This window comes from Barbatula barbatula, assembly GCF_947034865.1.
Source record: "Barbatula barbatula genome assembly, chromosome: 1".
NCBI classification, from domain to species: Eukaryota; Metazoa; Chordata; class Actinopteri; order Cypriniformes; family Nemacheilidae; genus Barbatula; species Barbatula barbatula.
The window spans coordinates 4,480,825-4,501,597 of record NC_136766.1 but is presented as its reverse complement, the minus strand read 5'-3'; the positions used below and the strand labels follow the sequence as shown (position 1 = coordinate 4,501,597).

General features: G+C 40.1%; 1 protein-coding gene across 3 annotated transcripts in view; it reads right to left on the bottom strand.

The window, feature by feature from the left end:
- Positions 1-20,773, bottom strand: part of dennd4c (DENN/MADD domain containing 4C) — a 43,709-nt gene that overhangs the window by 8,260 nt on the left and 14,676 nt on the right. For all 3 annotated transcript variants that reach the window (XM_079453021.1, XM_079453022.1, XM_079453023.1), the window contains exons 2-23: positions 20,381-20,691; positions 17,937-18,189; positions 17,352-17,421; positions 15,527-15,696; positions 14,831-15,072; positions 14,432-14,498; positions 14,240-14,298; positions 12,967-13,111; positions 11,165-11,340; positions 10,990-11,090; positions 10,595-10,813; positions 10,368-10,513; positions 10,026-10,064; positions 8,988-9,118; positions 7,550-7,682; positions 5,975-6,181; positions 4,965-5,093; positions 4,376-4,523; positions 4,011-4,151; positions 3,608-3,739; positions 2,201-2,341; positions 623-1,689 (exon numbers count right to left, since the gene is read on the bottom strand). In XM_079453021.1, the coding sequence (XP_079309147.1) occupies positions 623-1,689; positions 2,201-2,341; positions 3,608-3,739; positions 4,011-4,151; positions 4,376-4,523; positions 4,965-5,093; positions 5,975-6,181; positions 7,550-7,682; positions 8,988-9,118; positions 10,026-10,064; positions 10,368-10,513; positions 10,595-10,813; positions 10,990-11,090; positions 11,165-11,340; positions 12,967-13,111; positions 14,240-14,298; positions 14,432-14,498; positions 14,831-15,072; positions 15,527-15,696; positions 17,352-17,421; positions 17,937-18,189; positions 20,381-20,679 (4,215 nt within the window). In that variant the 5' untranslated portion in view covers positions 20,680-20,691. The remainder of the gene's footprint in view (positions 1-622; positions 1,690-2,200; positions 2,342-3,607; positions 3,740-4,010; positions 4,152-4,375; positions 4,524-4,964; positions 5,094-5,974; positions 6,182-7,549; positions 7,683-8,987; positions 9,119-10,025; positions 10,065-10,367; positions 10,514-10,594; positions 10,814-10,989; positions 11,091-11,164; positions 11,341-12,966; positions 13,112-14,239; positions 14,299-14,431; positions 14,499-14,830; positions 15,073-15,526; positions 15,697-17,351; positions 17,422-17,936; positions 18,190-20,380; positions 20,692-20,773) is intronic.

Sequence of the window (20,773 nt, the reverse complement as noted above, 5' to 3'; positions counted from 1 at the left end):
CTTGGACTTTGACGGATATTTTGTATTTTCTACATTTTCTAAAATATTACAAATATGCAAATGTCAAGAGAGGTTCGAGTCCAGACAAGACTGATCATTAGGTCGATTCTGGGGATGCAGATTTCTTAAAAGCAAAAAACACACACTTAGCTAGTTTACGACTGCATTATTAAATCTTTTCACAGAACTAACAATACAATTATTTTCATTGATCAATTTATGACACACTGTACACATATAAAAAAGTTGTGTTTCGCTTTAATTCTCGTTTCTGTTTCTTTATGAAGTTTAACATGCTGAATACCATCGACAGAACTCACAAATTTATACTTCGTTTATATTTATATTTCAGTATTATTACTCGTACGCAGAATGACTTGTTGAAAATACAACAAACACAGCCTTCAAAGGTTATTCTGCTATCAAATATTTCTTAACATACTTTATTTTGAAAGTGTTTTATTTTTTTACCCAGAAGAAAGAAAAATATGCACAAGACAATATACACAGAGTCTTAAGTTTGGTGCATCCCTAGTAGACTCGTATTAAACAGTCATCTCCAATTATAAAGATGCTTAAAAACTAACAAATCATTTTCTATTCTAGTATCTTGAACTCTCACCTCATCATCCGAGTACGAGTACGCAGAGGCCACGGCGTCCCACATCTTACTGGCCACATTTGCCGCCTGCTTCATGCCTGACTTCAGCAGGTCCACTTTAGGACCCGCCAGTAAGTTGTCCATCTTCATACTTGATATGCTGTTGATCATAGAACCCAACGAGGCGCTCGGTGTAGACTTGACAAGAGCGGTCAATGATGCTGACTTTTGACCTGCAGAGCCCAGAGTCTTGGCTGACTTGAAAGCAAAGGTCTTCGAGCGCGTGACGGCGGGGCTACGTTTCGGAGTCTCCATGACGCTGGGTGCTTTGACTTGACCGGCCGGAAGGCTCGATCGCCTTTCCAATGATTTCACCTCTAGAGAATCCGGATTGGTCGGATCGGGGTTTGCCTCTGGTTTCAACTCCATGCTGGGGGATCTGGCTCCCAGCGGGCTTTTGAGACTCATGTACATCTCGATCTCATTGGCGAGGTTCCTCGACACCACGGTTGGAAAGGCCCGCGTGGACTCCTGGCTGTTTATAGATGCCGCATCCTCGGATTCCGAGGCGAAGAGAGAGAGAGGGTCCGCCCCCACCTCGACATCTGCCCTCTCGATGACTTTAGAGGAGGCGGAGCCAGTACTTAAGCTCCGCCCAACTCCCTCAGTCGTCCCCTCATTTTTCTCCTCAAGTTTCTCTGAACTCAGTGTTTCGGGAACGCTCTCCAGTTTATTTCTGTGTTCTTCCTCCTGGAGAGAAGGGCACAGTTTAGGGTCCATCTTAAACTCTTTAAACGTAGGCGTCGTGGCAGAAGGCGGAGGGGTCAGACTTCCAGGGAACGCGGCGGCGAGGATTTTTGCATCAGCACCCATATTATCTACGCTCAGCTCAAGACTGCCTTTCTTTTGCAGCATGCCGGCTTTATTCTCGGCGCTGAAACTGCAGCTGCGCTCGGCGAAGGCTTTTACTCTCTGCTGCTGTTGGGTCTGCGTCACAGGGTCCAGGTTTCCAGAATCAGACTCCACAGGCAGGGCCACGTCTTCACTCTTTACACGCGGCATGAAGAGCTTACTTGTGCAAACACCAGCTGGAGATAAAGAAAGATTTATTTTTATAACATATTTAACTATATATGAAGAGTTTGGCTCCACAATGAGATGACGTTTTTAAATAAGAATACGTTTCATTTAATCATCATTTCTAGATGTATTGTGGTCATTCTAGTCCAGTGTCTGTTGAATTTCAACAAAATCAAACTTCAGGAGTGACAAAGTCATCCAACAGCAAAAAAAAGTGAAAGACATGAAAACTGTGATAAAACTTATAGGTTATCACGAACATTTGTCACCGTTTCTCCCTTTAATGCAAATAGAAACATTATTTTTATTTGAAATATGTGAGAAATATTGCCAGTGCTGTAGTTCACCGAACGAAACAAAAGTGATCATTTTACCTTTACGCATACTTATAAATAGTTTATTCAGGAACATCCAAGACTCTAACCATACATAAAACAGCACAATTTAACAAATAAAACCAGAGGAACATAAATCTAAATGTTTAAAGCATCATATCTCTGTTCGTTTCTAGTGACTGACCAGTTTCTCCTCTGCCCGTGTTGCTGTCCAAGCTTCCAGTGGACAGTTTAACAATGCTGGCAACAGGGGGCGCTATCTCAGCAGGGCTGGGGGGCTCGGTCACAGCCACAACACTATCCACAGAACTGGCCATATCGTCCCCTAAAAGACAAATGGAGAAAAATATAGTACTGTATTAGAATAGAAAACGCTGCACGATTTATTTCAAAACGAAGTTAAATGTAGGGTTGGGTATCGATTGATTTTCATCAATTCTGATTCTGCTTATTGATTCCCAGTTTTGATTCAAACGTCATGAAAATTTGGTAAAACATTTAGATGTCACCCTGAATGATTATTTTGCCGGCTTATTGACTGGTTTGCAAATATATCTAAATATTTATAAGCACCGTTTTGTGTATACAATTTGTATTACCATATTTGTCTACAAATGTCCTGATGGTTAAACTGTAGCTGATGAAATGACTATGGAAAATAGCTTTGCAACAAAACACCATAGTTTAACTATGTTTACTGTAGTGAAATGATAGAGTTTTCATAAGAGGGCAATTTCTGCGTTATGGTTGTGACACGAAAACGCTCAGAGAATGTATTTATTACCAATATACTGAGCCATTTGTTTATATGGTCACACTTTATTTTTCGGTATAAATAAACCATAAACCTATTGTCTTTTGTCTTAATAAACTCCTAATGTGTTGCTTAATAATAGTTAGTAAGGTAGTTGTTGGGTTTAGGTATTGTGTAGGATTAGGGAAGTAGAATGTGGACATGTAGAATATGTGCCTTATAAGTACTAATAAACAGCCAATATATTAATAATAGGCATGCGAATAAGCAATTAGTTAAGGGTGAGAATTGGTCCCTATACTAAAGTGTTAATGTTTATATTTTACTAAACCCTTTTTAATAGATTTGAAACATAAAAATATCGGTCTATGTCTCATTTTAAAGATGGGAAATAAACATGCGTTATGGATGTGACAATCCTGAAAATGGCACTTACTGTACCTGTCAATGAAAAACCACGCACTAAAAATGAAACAAATGTTTTTAAAACTTTGAGACCTGACATGGGTATCTGAATCACCAAATGTTCATTTCTGTGATGTTAGTATAGTAAAAACCTTTGGTAAAAACAAATTTCGTGGTAAAGTTGACATTTTCACGGAATTGCCCAAGAGCTTTTTATCAAGTTATCAGCCGACCACAAGTTAACACATGCACCGAAAATGTCCGAAAATGTGAACGTAGGAATTGCTAAGAGGATTTGACATTTTAATTTAATATTACACGATTCCATACCTTGCGATTCCGGTTCCAGAATTGGAATTGATTTTCGACTCCCAACCCTAGTTAAATGTCAATAAAACATCTCAAAAGGAGCTAAATTAAGTTAAACAGTACCATCCTGTTGGGCCTTCGCAGCTTTGTTGCTGTTAGTGAGGTCACCAGACATGACCGGAGCGATTATAGATGAATCTGTGGGGTCCTGGGGCAGGTCGTCCTTAGATCCATAACCCTGATCAGACTGACCTCCTTAAAAGACACGAAACACAATTAGTGTATCATATTTATTGAAGAAAATACATTTCATAGACATAAATATATTCGGATTATTAGATTTACATTTAGTCATTTAGCAGACGCTTTTATCCAAAGCTACTTCGGGGAGCAATAAGCGATATGTCATACAAAGAGCAATAGTACAATAGGTGCTAATACAAAGTTACTAAAGGTATATAAAAGGTTCGTGCATTATGGAATAAATAGAAATATGGATATGTGCACAAAATATATTATCAAGTACCTTTATTGTAGTGAAAGTCAGAGATAATTTCAGCGATAAGACTGCGAGAGAAGAGCGCGTGTTCAGTCTCATTCGAGCTGTCGGCACTGCAGTGACTGAGTCGGTCTCCATCAGCACCTGCTGTTGTACCCGCTGACGCATCTGTAGAAACACACAACAGTCATGTCACACTGCTCATGTCCTTAAACACATTATCAGTGATGTCGCCCGGGGTCTTGGGGTCTTTCAGACATTATACATCCTCGCTCGTGTGACCCTGCATGTTGTCCGGAGCACGCAAGAGTTATGCATTTACTCAGCCATGTCATGTTGAAAAGAAAGATTGAAATAAGAACAAGCCAGTTTAAGACGTTAGGAATTCCAACCTGGGGTTAACAAAGGAGGTCCTTTATGAAGGGCTGTCCCATGCAGTGCCTGTTTAAACTGCACCACCCCTCGCACCAGATTACGCATTTTGGTCCACATGAACTGTCCGCTGCGGTTACGACTCGGCCAAGGACTTTCCAGAACAGCCTGGATAAAGCACAGCCAATTAGAGGTTACGGTAACCATGACAACATGGGTTCTTCGGGGCAACAGACAGAAGTTTGCAATCTTCCTGTTCATTGGAGCAACAAGGACCAAAAACATCAAGATAAGGTGGGAAATGTTCCAATAAATATTGATAGAAAGTGAAATCACATTTTCATTCTTGGTTCTTTGACCAACATTAATCTTTGAACAACTAAAGGACCGCAAACTATAAGTGCTTGACAAATACAAATAAGCAGTTTAATTAATTCAAAATACAGAGAAAGCAATTCCTGGGTAAGAGTAACAGGTCCACATGTACTGCAATATGATACAAATTCATTTAATATTATTCCTTTCTTTGCCATATAACGTACTATCAGTGTGAAAGTACTACAGTCCTAAAGTAATGCAATGCTCGTTCTATAGTGTGATGAAATGTACCTTGTTGTAGTATCCATAAGTTATAGCGTTGGGTTGAACTCCAGCCTTCTTCATCTCCATTAAGACGCGCACGGCCATGACGGGCATTTCCCACTGACCGCACAACTGCATCACCACGCGATAACACACCTGTTAAACACATCAGATGTGATTAAAGGTCACAGTTAGCTCCACAGAATAAAAAAAACTTTTAGACAGAAGAATATATCATTTATTTCCTTATTAAAGTGCACAAGAAAGCAAGTACAAAAGGTTTATGAGCGATACAAAAAATGTGGTTAGTTAACACGTTCACTAAAAGGTCTCTAGTATCGTGAGCTCTGGATCATCATACACAATTGTCTGATTTACATATATAGTCATGTTTAAGATCACGTTATCATTGCACAGAAACACACATTAGTTTTGCGAATTTTAAGCATCAGAATTTATGCTAACGTACAACTTTATTTGATGATATCACCCCCCAAAGAAACATGCTTAATCTGTAAAGCTGCTTTGACAAGCATTTGCAAATAAATTGTGGATTTAATTAATTAAAAGAGGATTTGCAAATGAATGTGAATGTAAATAAATGACAAAAAATCTATTCACTAAAATAGATGTTATTTTGAAACAAACTTTGGAGAAAGTTTGTTTCTAGGTGTATGAGTGTTTTCTAACCTCTTACACCTAGAAAAAAAGCAAGCGTTAGAGGCCAATAACTGTGTTTAACACTGATACTAAAATCTGGGTAAAGTACATACATTGACATTAGTCCAAATTTAGAGATTTAAAACTTTTACATTTAAAACCTTATTAAAGTAGCTTTGTTTGACTTAAAAACTAAAACAATAAAGAGAGTCATTACAATTGATTTCAAGAAAATGTTAACCAAGAAAGCAAGTGTCAGAGGCCAAAGGCTCCGTTTATAACTGATTTGAAAACCTTGGTTAACCTAATACATTCACCGAGAGGTCTTTTACATAAACTTTAACTGAAGAAAACACTTCGTAGACTCATGCACCGACCTCATCGAGAACCTCCACCTCAGAGCTCCTCATCTTGAGCAGGACGTTGAAGGCCTGTTGCATGGCGCGGGGTTTGGACTGGGCCGCGCGCATGCCAGCAGGAAGACAGATGAACCACAGACTGTAGCAGTGACTGAACAGACACTTTGCCCACTGGGCTGGATTGGAGTAGAAACGCTTTGCCAACTTGTAGGCCATTTTGATTTCCTGTGTGAAACAAACATTAATATTTGAGGAGCATAAAATGCTTTTGAAGGATGTTGTCTTCCAAAACAGCTTTTAGGTCAAGAAAAAAAATATCAATGCATATTGTTAGAACAACATGACTCATCAAACCCATTCATCCGGCAGTTTCCTAAAATAGCTTGCAAACAGACAGTCCATCCATTCTGTCAACGTCTACCTTTATTGGTTTTTCTTGTACATTTTGAAGCAGGACGACCTAAAATAAAATATGTTCGGGGACAAACCGTACTGTGGCTTTCATCTCGAATACACCAGTATCTCGCAACTCCACCCTGTCATGAATGTGTGTCTGTGTGTACCAAAAGAGGTCAAGCCATAGCTAAAAGCGTGACAAAAAGCGTGTTCTTCCTTGAATAAGCATCCAGTGCATTACATTCACATGTATGCACTTGGCAGACGCTTTTATCCAAAGTGACTCACATTGCATTGTGCAAAACATTTGTTTCTGACGATGTGCAATCCCCTGAGATCGAACCCATGACCTTGGCGTTGCTAGCGTCATGCTCTAACCACCGAGCCACAGGAAATATGTTTCTGTTCTCTCCCAATAACAAAGTACAAAGGAGTCTATAAACAGCGGGGAAGTCGAACGGAAAATAAAGAAAGAAAATAATTGTATTTTTCATGTCAATGGCTGGTCAAAGTTCGTACCCTTTGAAGTAACACCACTGGACTGTGAAGTCTGACGGCGTGTGCATGACTGGTGTTGTTCTCATGTTGTACAACATGTACAGAACATCTTGCTTAAACACTGCTGGTGTATCTCCGAAGAAACAGCAACAGCAGTGTTTGAGCAAGTTATTGTGTGACTATTCTTGGTTAAGCTTTATTTTAACTACGGCACAGCAAGCAGCGTAAGTAGCTCGAAAGTGCTTCAATGAATCAGCAGTTTTGAATTTGTCAGGACTAATTTAATACATCATGTACAATTGAGAATCCCTAAGTCACGGAGATTGCTTTCTCGAGAAGAGTGAATCAATTGCCAGTAGGTGTCCAATGACTGAAGGGATGACTCAGGGTTTCATTTCAACTGAATGACCAGCGCAACCTCCGGCCACCAAGTTAGAAAAACTGAGCTTCCCAATTCATGTGCTTTCTGAGAAAGATATTGATACAGATTTGGAACAATTCGAAGGCGAGTATATGATGACATAATAAATATTTTTGGGTGAAGTATCCCTTTAATGTTTTGCTTCATCACCAGAATAGTGCATTAGTGTAGTGTAAGAATTGGGATTCATGCTCAGTTTGGTCAAGAACGAATGACACTGCCAGCATTTCTAGTAGTAAGACATCATCCTATCAGTGTGATTTATTGGGATCCTTAACCTGTTTGGTTCTCTTGGCCAGTAGGGCGGGGCTACTAGACACACTAGCTCCTGCGGTGCTGGCGCTCAACGCTGGCTTCAGCTCTCGAGGACGGTCAAACAGCTCCAACCGTAAACGAGGGAAGGTCTTATAACTGTGAAAGAAAAAAAGATGACTTTTAGAGGAGTGCACGATAAAAACATTGTACAGACATCAAAACTATGATACAGGAAGGAATATGACGGTCTAGTCGGTATAGTATAGAGAACCAAAATTGAACTTGCATATTAATAGACAGATAAATATATAAAGGTTAATGTGCAGAATAAAATCTCTATGCAAACTGAAGCTTAAACGGGAGAATTTATATGTTAAGATGTTATCAAATAAAATCGACATGCGTGTTTATACTATTTCTACATTACTTTGGGTGTTCTCAATTGCTACTAGGGATAGTTCATCCAAAGCAATAAATACTGCCGTCATTTATTCAACAACATTGAAAACATGGAACACAAAGAAAAATATTGGCTTTGTGTCCATACAAAGGAAGTCAATGGGGACCAGTGTTGTTTGGTTACCAACATTCTTCAAAATATCTCCTTTTGTGTTCTGCTGAAGAAAGAAAGTCATACAGGCTTGGAATTACACGAGGAAAAATAAACGTTGGAAAGGAAAAGTGCCAGTGAAGAGCAAAGTGCTTGGCATCTCCTGTGGCCCTGAGCGCAGGTTTCGGTCTCAAGATTGGAAGGTAAGTGACTTAAAGGCGCTTATGAGAAGCATGGAAATAGATTGCGCTGGCCTTGTGTTAATGCAAAAAGACGCTTTAGATGCGATTCGGACAGAGGGAGGTGTAGGGCATGCGAGAATGACTGCCAGATAAAGGGTGTGTGTACAGACACCATCAACAAACACGCTGGCTTGAAAGAAAGAAACCATCCAGTAGCAAATTGAGGGTATAATCATGGTTAACCATAGTCTTTGCTTCAAATCGTTTACCTTCTGTTTGTAAATAATAGATCTGTAATAACTCGTTTCACTTGCGCAAATAAACACATTGCACTGTTCCATCATCCGGACATAACGATTAACAGTACGTGTCAATAACGTCTTAGCATAAATTTCTCACTCGAGTTAAACATGTTCAACTTGTGCGAAAGATGCAATCATGGCAAATAGCGCATGTGCGTGGCGCCCAATTTGCATCATTCACTGTGCCCGGCACAATTTGACATCTGTCTTTGCGTTGACTGTGTATGATATCTACTCGCGCAAATAATTTAATTGGCTTTTGGTACGCACATTTAATCGTTTAAGTATTTGGCCTTTATAGCTTTCATATGGGGTGAGACATGAATCTGAAAAGGACCACGAGCACATTTAAAACAGCCTAAGAGACTTAGTATTATGAAATTTCTCTGTGCAATCTACAAAAACTTTCACACTCATGTGTGGTTACCTGTATTTTGGAGGAGGGTCGGGCCCGTCTTCCGGAGGGGGTTCGGGTGGCATGACGAAGACCGTATGCTCGCTCTTCTGTGACTCATCCAGTTCCATCAACCTTGTGTCCTCAGCAGACTCACCTTCCACCTGTACAATGCATTTACACTCGTTTACTTAGCGGCCGTAATGGCAAAAATGCAATACCCCACTAATGTTTTCAAACTTTAAAGGGATACTTCACCTCAAAAGTTAAAACAGAAAGACAGATTTTGACCAACATAGTAGGAAAAAATACAATGGTAGAAAAAAGTGCCCCAGAACAGTTTGCTGTCCTACATTTTTCAAAATGACTTATTTTGTGTTCAACAGACTATGGGAGTCAACGGGGGGCACAATCTGTCCGGCTACAAGCATTCCTCCAAATATCTTTCTCTGAATTTAATCAGAACAAAGACATTTATACAGATTTGGAAGGTGTGTTAATGATGACAGAATTTTCATTTTTGGGTGAATTATCCCTTTAATGTGTTTGATAAAATAGGAAGTGGAAATACAAGCATGTCACAGTCTGATGGTCATACACCCTCAACACAATTAAAAGAACGCTTTTCGCTTTTCTTTGTAGTAAACAACGCACTCAGTCCCGTGTTACCCGTAAGCCTGCAGATATTTCCAGGAACTTTCCATTCCCCCTCTTTTCTGCATTATTCCCATGCTCGGAGTGTTTAGATTCATGATGTGCCAATGGCAGATGGCGGAGTTAATTATTTACTCCTTCAAACCGACCGCTCCTCGTATGAAGACCATCTGTTCTCCCGTAACTACAGATCTAAAAGCAATGTCCTTTATCACAATCTTTACAATTACCAGCTCAAAACAGCTCCGAGGTCAGTAATACAGTGGCCACGTTTATCGTCAGCTCCATCTGGGTTTATTGTCTAAACATGCGCCGCGCACTTTTGTTTTGCGTTGGGTGTGACACTAATGTGGTGTGGAACACGACACGGTACGGTCATGCTGAGCGGTAAGGAGCTGAAATGAAAATAAGGCTCACCTTTGTGCCCTTGTCCGCTCCTTTGTCGGAAGGGAAAAGCTGCAAGAGATGGGGGAAACAAATTGAATCATAGGAAACTCTGGATCCTCTGTTCTTCCCATAGGGAAGTGAGCAATTGGTGCTTCGGAAAGGAAAATATTTTAACAAGGTTATAACAGTTTTTTATAAGTAGATTACAGTCATCGCAATGCTAAGTAGGATCAATTGCAAGAAGGTTACACTTATTCTGGTTTCTAGATACGGTTCAACACAAGTCTAAGGAAATATTTCACTAGTTCAATGATTTCATACTGAAATGAGAAATATTCACATATTTGTTTTTACATGCATGTGCATGCTCACCTTTTCAATACAGTCATCGAAGAAGGCTAGACCGGTGTCTTTGTCGCTGACAAAGGTACATTCCTCGATGAAGCGGATGAAGATCTGAGTCTTTGTGAGTTGAGAGTAGAACTTCTGGTGAGCGCGGTCTCTACTCTTCAGGAATCCTGATGGGAGAGACATCAGCATCGGTCAGGTTCGAGATTGGAAGAACGTATGGAATGAGACGGGGTCATGACATCGGTTACCTTGCAGGTCGTAGAGCGAGTCTGCAGCGGTTGCTTTCTCAGAAGGTGCCTGCGTGATGGGTTTGAGGTAGCTTCGGTAGCCCTTCAGTATGGTGGCCATGAAGCGCAGGAACGCCTCCTGGATCTCCATCTCTAGTTCGGTTTTTTTCTTATGCCAGGTGAAGTCCGCCTCGATGGGGGTCATCTCCACCGCCGAGACTTCCAGCGTCGCCCGTCGTACTGTGGGAAAACAGACGGATAGTCTTATGCATACACATGTAACCATAATCTACAAAAACCTTGACAAAATGAAGAAATACAGGTTTGGAACAATGCGTGAGTGCAGTAATTTTTATACTCGTATAAGTTATTTTATACACTTCCACGGGGAATAAAACAGTCAGAGAGGTTCGTACCAATTGTAAGTTGTTGGTGGAGGTTCCCCAGAGAGCTGATGAGACTCTTGCAGGGCTTCTTTGGAAGATTCTTCCAGTTACCGTGTCGTTTCTCATCGGACCTGAAACACAAACCGGTATGTAAAAATGTGGTTGCCATTTTTTTCTGTATAACCTAATATTTTGAGAGACTCACAAGTATATAGTGTTGGTGTCCAAGTCCACGCAGACGACGTCGGGTGGGGGATCATAGAGGTCAAAGTATCTGGAGTCCACACCCACAACAAAGGGACACGGTGCGTTCAGGACCCCCGCCAGAGAGAGAGGACACAGGGGGATATATGGACACTGCCACTGGAACGGAAAGATCATCTGGAGGAACAAGATCTATATATGAGTTATGCTGGGTTTACACCGAATGCGAACAATCGTGTTCCACGCTCGATTACTCGCGGGAGTGACAAATATTTTCAACTTGCGTGGAAGAGGAGATTGGCGTGTGTTCTCGGCAATGGTGCCGCCCACTTCGCTTGCATCGCCGAGTTTGCATCTACTCCTGCTTTTGCATTAACGTTGTATGTTATTTACTCGCACAACTCGCTTGATTCGCGTTTGGTGTGAACTCGCCGTTACAGATGCAGCAGTGAAGATGTTCATGACAAAACTTTTTTTTTAAGTCATGTATTTGGGAAAAAATATGTTTACCATAACTGATGTGATTTAATGTGCTGTCAGACACTCTTATGACCAATTTGGAATGTCTTTTGCAGAAGCGTGGTGGCCATATAACATTGTGAAAAGTACGAAAATATAGTATGTAAAACAGTGCACAGATCTATAAAATAAGATAAGAATAAACAGTTTAGGGTTCAATTGGGTTCCCCTAGTGAAAAATACATTTACGCATTTGGCAGACGCTTTTATCCAAAGAGACTTACATTGCATTACCCAATAGTTGAGCAATCCCCTGCGATTGAACCCACGACCTTGACGTTGATAACGCCAAGCTCTTCCACTGAGCAACAGGAAAACTATATTAACTAAATATACTGCATAAAATATACTGCAAACCATTTACATATTTATGTTCTTAATACAAATGTCCTGCAATTGTACTTGGCATTCTGAATTAGTATATTTAAAGTCTGCTAATTTTGTACTTAATACACTTTTAATTGTGCAGAAGGTCCAATTAAAGATATACTAGTATATTTGATTATGCTAAAGTGGTACTATTGCAAGTACACTTCAAATATCTTGAATTAAAAAAACGACATTATTCAAAGTTCAGTCAATCCTTATCAAAAGTGACATTAAACAAATTGTAGGCTTAATATGAACTTATACTGTGTACAAGTAGTAGTCCAAATAAAGTTTACTAAATGACAAGTCAGATTCCATTGTTTTTCCAAGGCGAGAACATTTTCGTCTATATTATATCAGATTTCTGTCATTTATTTTTCAAAAGACACTTTAAAACTGTATTTGATGTAAGGTTTAAAATGTATTTAGAATTTTATACAGGAAAAAACAATAGTATAAACGCCGCCTTATATTTAAAAACGCATACTTCATGCTACCTTTACGCCTATCGTTTACACTACTCCAGAGTTTTCGACCCCCTAAAACTGAGACTTTTATAAAAGCTGTAGCTCCGGTTTTAGTTTGAAAAGTCCGGGGTTGCGTTTCCGTGTAAACGGACAGAGACATATACTTTAGAATACGCAGGCCTGGCTGTCTACATCCGGTCACTGATTGGGTCGTCTGTATCATTGCGTATGCTTCCCTGATTCGTCAACTTGCAGTCCTAATGCTTCATCTTATAACTTATGCCAACTCCCTACTATTTATAAACAATAATTTTTGATTCTCTTGAAGGAACACCTAGCAAGTCATGTGTGCATTATAGATTCATCAGACTATCCTGGTTCAAAAAATAAGGCAATCATTTGGGTACATTCAGACTGAGTTTTGGCCTTTTTTCGGTCTGATACTCACCGCCACAACGGCCTCAGCCACTCCGGTCAGTACGGCTGGTCTGAGCGAGTGTAGCAGAATCTTGTTCTCCAGAAGCACAAAGTGCAGCAGTGTGGCACAGTTCTCCGGGCCTAGATTCATGAGCAAAGTGCTGTAATCCGCACCGCTGGAGCACAGAGAAGAGGAAGAGAGAAAAGAGAAGTCCACGTCAGCAACGGGTCAAATGCTAAATTTACAGAAGCCGTTTTACTCTCTGGTATCTGTGTTTATTTTCCAAAAGGCAGAGCACTAGATACATCTACATCTACATCAAACATAAACCATTACAGACTCTAGAAAGTCTAAATTGTTACTGTTCTAAAAGAAAAACATTACAGGAACTCAAAACCTCACGGCAACAGCAATGACTTGTGTAAAGATAAAACTTGAACATGTAAACTTATGTTAAAGCTCAGCATCCAGATGAGACACAATCATTTCTGTAGCCCTTTTGGACAATATATAAAGATGTGTTTTGTGATTGTGTGTGTTTTTCTTTTCAATCGAATCCTGCTAAAACAAAGCATGCGTGTAATCTAGATTTACAAATACCACTGAAGCGAAAAGAACATTCAACTTTAAAACTTTTGTTTTGATTTTGTTCTGGTACTGATTCTGAGATAGTTTCATGTTCTGCGAGCAAAAGCTTTTATCTCATAAAAGCTCTTGGCTTGTGCATCACATCAGATTAAAAAGATGGATCTCCGATGAAGGCAGGAAATCCAGAGATCCTTGTGTTTTGAGATCAAAGCATTTTCCTCGGAAAAGAGATGTTACCATGATGATTCACAATTCTAAACATGCAATTTTAATCTTATTTCATGTGCTTGGCAGAATAAGAAAAAACATGTAACCCCAGGTATAGGTTATCACATTAAACATGAGCTCACTTATGCTTGACAACCAGAGAGAGGCTAAATAAAGCCCAAAGTATAGTCCGGCCGCCTGCGCAGCCCAGTTTTTAGGACTGTGCGGGACGAATGCGTAAACGGCGCATGGACAAATTGTTTTTTAACTGGCCGAGTCCACTAGATCATATACTGCGCAAGTGTTGAACGGTTGAGTATGCTCAAGAAGCTGTGCGGACAGGTGCATGAGACGGACACGGAAAGTTTACTACATCCGGGCCTTAAAAGTGAATTCACTTGAAATATTCAGTACAACACTTTTATAAGGCTACGCACATCTAAACGTAAGCAGTCAGATGTTTTTGTGCACGTATTGTCTATATCAACATCTCACACAGACCACTTACCTTAGTGGCAAAGGTGTACAGACAGGCTGGGACAGGATTAGGGTGTCGTGTGCTGACAGCTTTACAGGAATAGGGAAAAACAAATTTGAACTTATACTCTTTAAACAAAAATGTGCAGTTGCAGTTATAAACTCAGTATACAGTGTTGTAAACGACTCAAGCTAAAGAGAAAAGACGAGAAAAAGTTATTACCTGCACCAGTATTCTGGGTCTCTGAGGGGACGGGAAGGAGACGTTGTGCATGAAGTGAGAAATGTGTCTAAAAAATAAATAAAACAATGGGAGCGTTTTGACATTTTGACAAACATATTGATATCAGATAGAAGAGTCATAACATCTGAAGAATAAATGATGAATATAGATGATGGTTGAACTATATATTTAACAATTGATGGCAGATGGGCGCCGGTTCCCACCCGATGTGGCACAGTTACCATAAATTCATTTTAAGAAATACACTTTATTTACGCCAAACAACAAGAAACCAGAACAGATTTTATGTGATGTTGTATTTTTAAAATGAAGATATGTGGTAGGCGCAGGGCTCCATCGCACACTGAAGGTGGAGTTGTAAATAAGACCAGTTTGTACTTCTCAATAGGCAGTGGGTTGACTCCATTGGCAGACAGCTTGTACAGGAACATGAGGAACTTTCTGAAGGACTCGAAGAAAGGCCAACGGGACAGCAGGCAGATGCACTTGTTGGTGTTGACTGTGAGGTTGGGTATGATCTTCTTGTCCACAGCGGTGAGCAGACCCAGCTGGATCTTCTGTCTCTCACTGAGACCCTCCACAGGATAGGGCTCATAGAACTGTATCCCAGCCCCATAAACCTGTCGAGAATGCAAAAAAACCCCGGCAAAGATTGTATATAACTGCAAAGCAAAGGTGTATAATTTCTGTGCTATTGATGAAGATGCAAACAATATTTAATTGGTCGGACAAACAGATACAACTATGCCAACGTTACCGTGTAGGAATGCTCGCAAATGTCTCAAATAACAGTGTTTTCACTTTTAAGCAAATCATTAAACTAATGGCTTCTGCATACTAAGCTAAAACAGAAGAAAGTGTTGCAACATCGAATAAGAACACCACGTTCGTTAGAAATGTGCCATCAGTTTTCCCCTTCGAAAGTAATAAAATGTATTTTAGACCACGCTGAAAAGAGGCTCATTCATCTAGTCAATACACAACAAGAACAGACTGGATCCAAATGCACAAAAGATGTGTCAAAACCTGAATGCCAGTGGAATCACACAGACATCTAATGGATGTGTACTCTACCTTCTCTCCATTGGAGGTGGTCAGAACAAACGTGGAGAAGACAGGTAAAGGGTAGCGTGTGTTAGGGGCCCAGCACTCAATTTTGGCCCCCATAGGAAGACAGAAGAGGGGCACGGACTCCGAGAGGGAAAATGACTCATAGTCTTCTTCTGGATAGCGAAAGATCAAACCTTTAATGGAAAAAAAAGTTATAAATGTGAGTATTTGAATGTGTGCATCGTTTCTCCGGATACCTAGGATGACTTGCCTCCACGAAATGTCATTGCATTACATAATAAATATCTACACAGATCTTTTAAGAGAGTTTACAATAGCAGTATCTTGAAACATTCTGGATGTCAAACAAAAACATGTCCGGAGTTAATGTGATGAATTACATCTGTGGTTAAGACCCAAATGTTCAAACTTAACCAAGGCTGCAACGAATGATTGTTTTGATAGTCGACTAGCTGGGCGATTATTTTTCGATTAATCAGATAAAAAGTTTAATTTGCTTTGCTTATAATAACTAAATCAGATATGGGAAAAGTATACACAACTGAACTCATTAGCCTGTCTCCCGAATCAATATACCTGGTGCGTTGATTCAGGTGTGTCTTATTAGAAGCAGCTGACAATAGTCTCTCCCAAACTAGCGAGGGTACTCGGGTAAAAATATTTATCCAAAGCGACTCACATAGCATTATCCTATACATTTTACATAGGTATCTGCAATGCCCTGGGATCAAAGCCACAACATTGCGTTGTTAACACAATGCTCTTACCACTGAGATTCAGGAAAGCTGTGCTTCAAATGTAGCGAAGTACAGTAAAAAATATATTAGAAAAATAATACTTGAGAACTCAAGTACACTTTGTGTGTATTCATACTTAAGTAAATGTACTTCGTTACTTCCCACCTCTGAACTAAAATGGGTTTTAATAAGATAATCTTTAATTTAGTCATTAAAACACCTCTCCCCTTTAAACTTTAAAACTGCGCAGCTTGAAGAGATGCTTGCAAAACACATCTGACTTTAAAACTGCGCAACTTGTGCCGCACAGAGAGACGCATGCACGGAGACAGATCTGACTTTAAAACGCACTGCATGGAGAGACATCTTACTTTACAAACTGCACAGCTCATGCGGCACGGAGAGACACATCTAAAACGTTAATTTTAAATGGAAGACGGGCTTGCTTAACTGCGCAGCTTGCAAGTGATGTCACAGACCAACTAATCGATAATGAAATTCCTTGACAACTATTTTCATTATCGATTAGTTGTTGCAGCCCTAAACTAAATTTATTACTTAATTTATTTGTACCTCTATAAAAATGACACTAAGACTGTCTGAATTACAGCAATTGAAAAAAAGAAAGATAAAAAAGTGTCACATTTGGATCATTTCTTTGCAGATGCCTCTTAGTTTGATAGTTATCTAATGCAATAAAATATATAAGCTACATCAGGAGCCTAAGTGCCTGTGGACACTGTCTGTAAATGACATTATAGTTTAAGGGCAAATAGTATATTTTGAAACACAAAAGTTAACGCGAGACTAAAAGCGACAAGACCAGAAGTTTTCCTCTTTCGATGATTAACACAGTCATGTGACAGGAAATGGTGCAACATGGCGATAAAGAACCTACAGTACTGTAACCGTTTTCATAGAAAGTGATGTGCGATAAGTGTGAAAGGTCATGAGCAGCGCGCACAACCATGAATGCAGAACAGAAAGAGAGCTTCTGACGGTTCAAATCAATCACCTGAGATCAGAGTTAAGAATCCAAAACAAACCGAGGGTGGAGAGATACTGAGAGAGAGACAGAGATGAGGACTCACCAGCCTTATAGGCGATGGAGTTAGAGGCGGACACGGACTTCTTGTAGCACAGAAACACACTTGATCCCCACTGAGAATGAAAAGAAAATAACAGTATATACAGGCTTCATGGGGCAAAATTTTATACTTTTTAATAGCTTTTTATTGCCACTTCAAGATTTAACCGGTTACATTGGCGACACTTTAACTTACATTTACTTTATACTGATTGTTAAAAAGCACAACTAAACAGTCTTATGGGTCACACTTGACTTTTCCCTCCATTCACTACTATTCATAAAAGCGAATGCGACAGATGGAAACGCAAGCCCGTCCAAAGATCAAGCAAAGTTCAAGTTTGGTGAACTCTGATCTGCGAATTCCAGTCACATGAGTGCGCGAGACCAACAGAAGATCAAAACGTCACAGCGTGACCTCTCGGTCAAATTAGTGTTAGTATGACTTCTTGTATCAACGATACTTGTATAGTGACAATCCCATTTTGTTACAGCCCTACATTATACTCCTCATTCTTGGTGTGAACTGGCCTTTATAACTAGTAGTCACTGTGCCTTCCCCTTATTTTGACGTCCACTCTATACTCACCATGCCACCGTTGAGGTTCTTGTCCACCTTGCAGAAGGTGTGAGGCGGAGTCTCGCCCTTGTTTGTGATGATGACGCAAATGTCCGTGACAGCCAGAGAGTTCTGAGGCTGGACGGGCGGCGCACGGCGGAACGTGATGAATATCCGGTGGGATGTGGCCGAGCTGTTGTTCACGTTTGCGCAGCGGCCGAACGGTGTGGCCTGGATGACCTCGCAACCCTGAATGAGACGCTCTTTACCCTCGTACAGCACCCTGTGACAATCACAAAAGATAAGAAATTCAATACACATTTAAAAAAGGAAATGAAAACCAACCCATTTACGTTGACTCTCGAGCCATCCTCAAACACAACGCTTAACATCACAGAAATCACGGACCAAAGCTTTTGTCCGATTCGATTCATGTGTTCTTATCAGAGCTGAATAATACATCGCCATTAAACAGTAAACACACACAACAATGTACAACAAATCATGGACGTCAATGACAAGGCAACACTCTTTCTTTTGTCCTTGAGGTCATTTTATGAGCAACCCAGGAACAAAGAAAACAGAGCAGGGAATTGTTAAAGCTTAGAAAGATCATTGGGAACACATCTGATCAGCGTACGACATGAAAACCCCAACAGAGATTTTAACTCCAAAGTAATGTGTTGAATAGAGCCAAGGTTGATGCATGTTCGCATGCGAGGTGTCAGAAGTGATGAAGACGCTAATAAAAGACAGACTATGACGATATCACAGATGGGCAGGATGACTAGGACCAGGTTCTGCAGACGCAGATTATAAAATAAATAGGCTGAAGTTTACAGACATGAATAGACCAGAGCAAGATAACAGTCCGGTATAAATCGCTGTAGGGAAGTGATTCATTTCAAATCATGCAAAGCTATATAATAGTCTATGAAGAGTAATAGCGCTGTGTATCGCCAACAACTTCACGATGTGCAACGTGATACACTCTTAAACTTTCACTTTATGACGGTAAAACTTTGCAGTAAATCGTCGGTATCGATATTTTGAACCCAGCTCTAAAGGGAAATACTTTTTAAGCTTTTGAAACAAAGGTTTTATAAGTGATAATAACGATCCCAAGATGATAAAGAAAAGGAGCCCCACCCCCTCATAGGTGACCTAATAAAACCCACAACCTTGGGTAAGCTGAGCAAATGCTTTACCGATGACTACATCTTCATCTTGATATTTAATATCCTAAAGAGAGAAGCGCACCAATAATGCACTCGCAGTTTACCGCCGATGACCTCAAATAGATTTTTAGAATGCATGTGTAGAATGCATGCATGAAGTTCATAATGTGAATATGAGAGCATTAATGAACAAAAATTTGAGACCAAACACACGAAAGAGACATTTGAGGGCCGTGTAATCGTTAAAATGTTTATAAAAAAAGAAATGAAACCAAATCAAAAAGATAGATGCACCACTAGTTAATTTCTCCATCAATACAGATTATTCCGAGTGATGTCTACCGATATCAGATCAAAAGAGTAAAATAATATAATGAATATAATGACTATAAATATTGAAAATCAAACTGATGATGTTTCTTTGCATTTTCTATACACGGAAGCACAAATTCATTGCATTTATCTGTACTCTTTTGATTGACAGAAAAAATGTTCATCGGCTGTTTATTAATTATAGGCTGAAAAATAAATCAAAATATTGAGAAAATCACCTTTAAAGTCGTCCAAATGAAGTCTTAGTCCTATTACTCACACCAAAGTTTTGAAATATTTACGGTAGGAAATGTACAATATATCTTCATGGAACATTATCTTTACTTAATATCCAAATTATTTTTGGGCATAGAAGAAAAATCTCATTTTGACCCATACAATGTATTTTTGGCTATTACTAAAAATGCAAAAAATGGGAACGTGGCGTGGAATATGCAGACTTTTAGCTGTGTAATAAGAGAAAGTTTTTCGCATGGATGTGAATCCTCTCTACTCCACTTCGGCTACTGTTCCATTTCACCTACCAAAGGGGGCCAAGCCTGTGATGGTAAACGGGCAATGGATCAAGCCAGAGATCCACCTCGTGAACGTGCTCAGTTTCCCATCGTCGGGAGTTTCAAAGGAGAAATAACTGAAATACAGGAGTTTCACTGGAAAAATAACTTACATCGGCATGATCACCGTCTACATTTTCGCCCGCTTCTGCAAACTTAATAGCACTCACATTAACAACATTCCCTCGTTTTCCATCCTTTTAAAAAACTCTATCCTCAACATTGCCGCAACGTTTCAAAGAGACAGCAAGTAAACGAGACACCTGACGTTTGTCTGATGAGCAATATTGTAATGCATTGTTAAAAAAACTTCGTAAAAGCATAGAAGTAGCCTCAAACCCTCAAGACATGACGCAGAACATGCATTTCAAAGGTTGGTTCATAAGCGACCGCACAGCCAAACACTCACCCGATGTCAATTAACGGGGGCTTCCCGCGACACCTCTTGTAACACAGGAAGAGTTCAGGGCTCTTAAGGCTGCCATGGTTGAGATTGGCTGGCTGGCCGGTGGGGGTGCTCTCGATACAGGTGAAGCCCTCGGGTATGGTCTCTCCCACTGACTTGTTGATGATGGCTAGGTCTGTGATGGGTGCCTTGGGCCCACTGGACTTGGCTTCGGTCAGATCCTGCTCCAGAGGGGTGGATTTGTCCGTCAGGCCAGCCACAACGAAGTAGTCCGTCACACGGTGACTCTTGTCCTCAATCATGGCGGGGCGGCCCTGTTTGGAAAGAAGCGAACGTTAATGTGTTCTTTATTGGTTTAATATTTTGATGAAGCTATATTTATTCCTAGTCCCTAAG